Here is a 585-nt window from a genome sequence, read left to right as displayed (position 1 = left end):
CCTTGTGCTAACGAAGCCATTGCCAATGGCTTATGCAAGGAGCTCTTGCCAGGCACCAATGTGCCCCTGGCCCAAAATCCACCAGGAGCTCATGGCTGAAGCGGTTGTGGGTGATGTCGATCACCCTCACAGGTCGCGATCAAGCCGAGAATTCGGGGTGCCTGATAATCCTGCTTCTAGCAGTGATGGAGGAGAACAGCTCTCGGGATGCCCCGGCTCAGCTCCCAGCTCTGCCCCGCTACGACACGATGGGAGTGTCTGGAAAGACGGAGCTGATGGACTCTGAGTCCGACTTGAGCTGCAGGACCTTGGGGTGCTTGGGGTCGGGGAAGTCCTCACCAAGGGCCAGGCGGATCTTGCCATTCTGTGTCTCCCTGACGGGCTCGAGGAAGACCACGTGCTTGTTGGTGCTGACCTTGCGGTTTGGCCCATCAGTGGCAGGAGGCGTGGTGCTGAGGATGGAGGACTGGGCGCTGCACTCCTGCGGAGGGCTGAGAGGAGCCGGCTTCTTGCAGCAGCTCAGGCAGTGGCAGGGCGTGAGGGACAAGTAGATGAGCACGAGCAGCAGGGTCACCATGCAACCCA

At 60.5% G+C, this 585-nt stretch overlaps 1 protein-coding gene across 1 annotated transcript in view; it reads right to left on the bottom strand.

Annotated features, from left to right (window-relative positions):
• Window positions 1–238: 238 nt before the first annotated feature.
• The window catches only part of AMIGO3 (adhesion molecule with Ig like domain 3), a gene marked incomplete at its 5' end in the record, with an annotated part of 1,574 nt that continues 1,227 nt past the window's right edge, over window positions 239–585 (bottom strand). The window contains 1 exon segment of the mRNA XM_029086029.1: window positions 239–580. Within this exon segment, the coding sequence (XP_028941862.1) occupies window positions 239–580 (342 nt within the window).

The sequence above is a fragment of the Antrostomus carolinensis genome, unplaced genomic scaffold (assembly GCF_000700745.2).
Source record: "Antrostomus carolinensis isolate BGI_N321 unplaced genomic scaffold, ASM70074v2 scaffold24757, whole genome shotgun sequence".
In the NCBI taxonomy this organism is placed as follows: domain Eukaryota; kingdom Metazoa; phylum Chordata; class Aves; order Caprimulgiformes; family Caprimulgidae; genus Antrostomus; species Antrostomus carolinensis.
The sequence above is the reverse complement of the archived record's forward strand: the minus strand, read 5'-3'. Positions and strand labels throughout refer to the sequence as shown.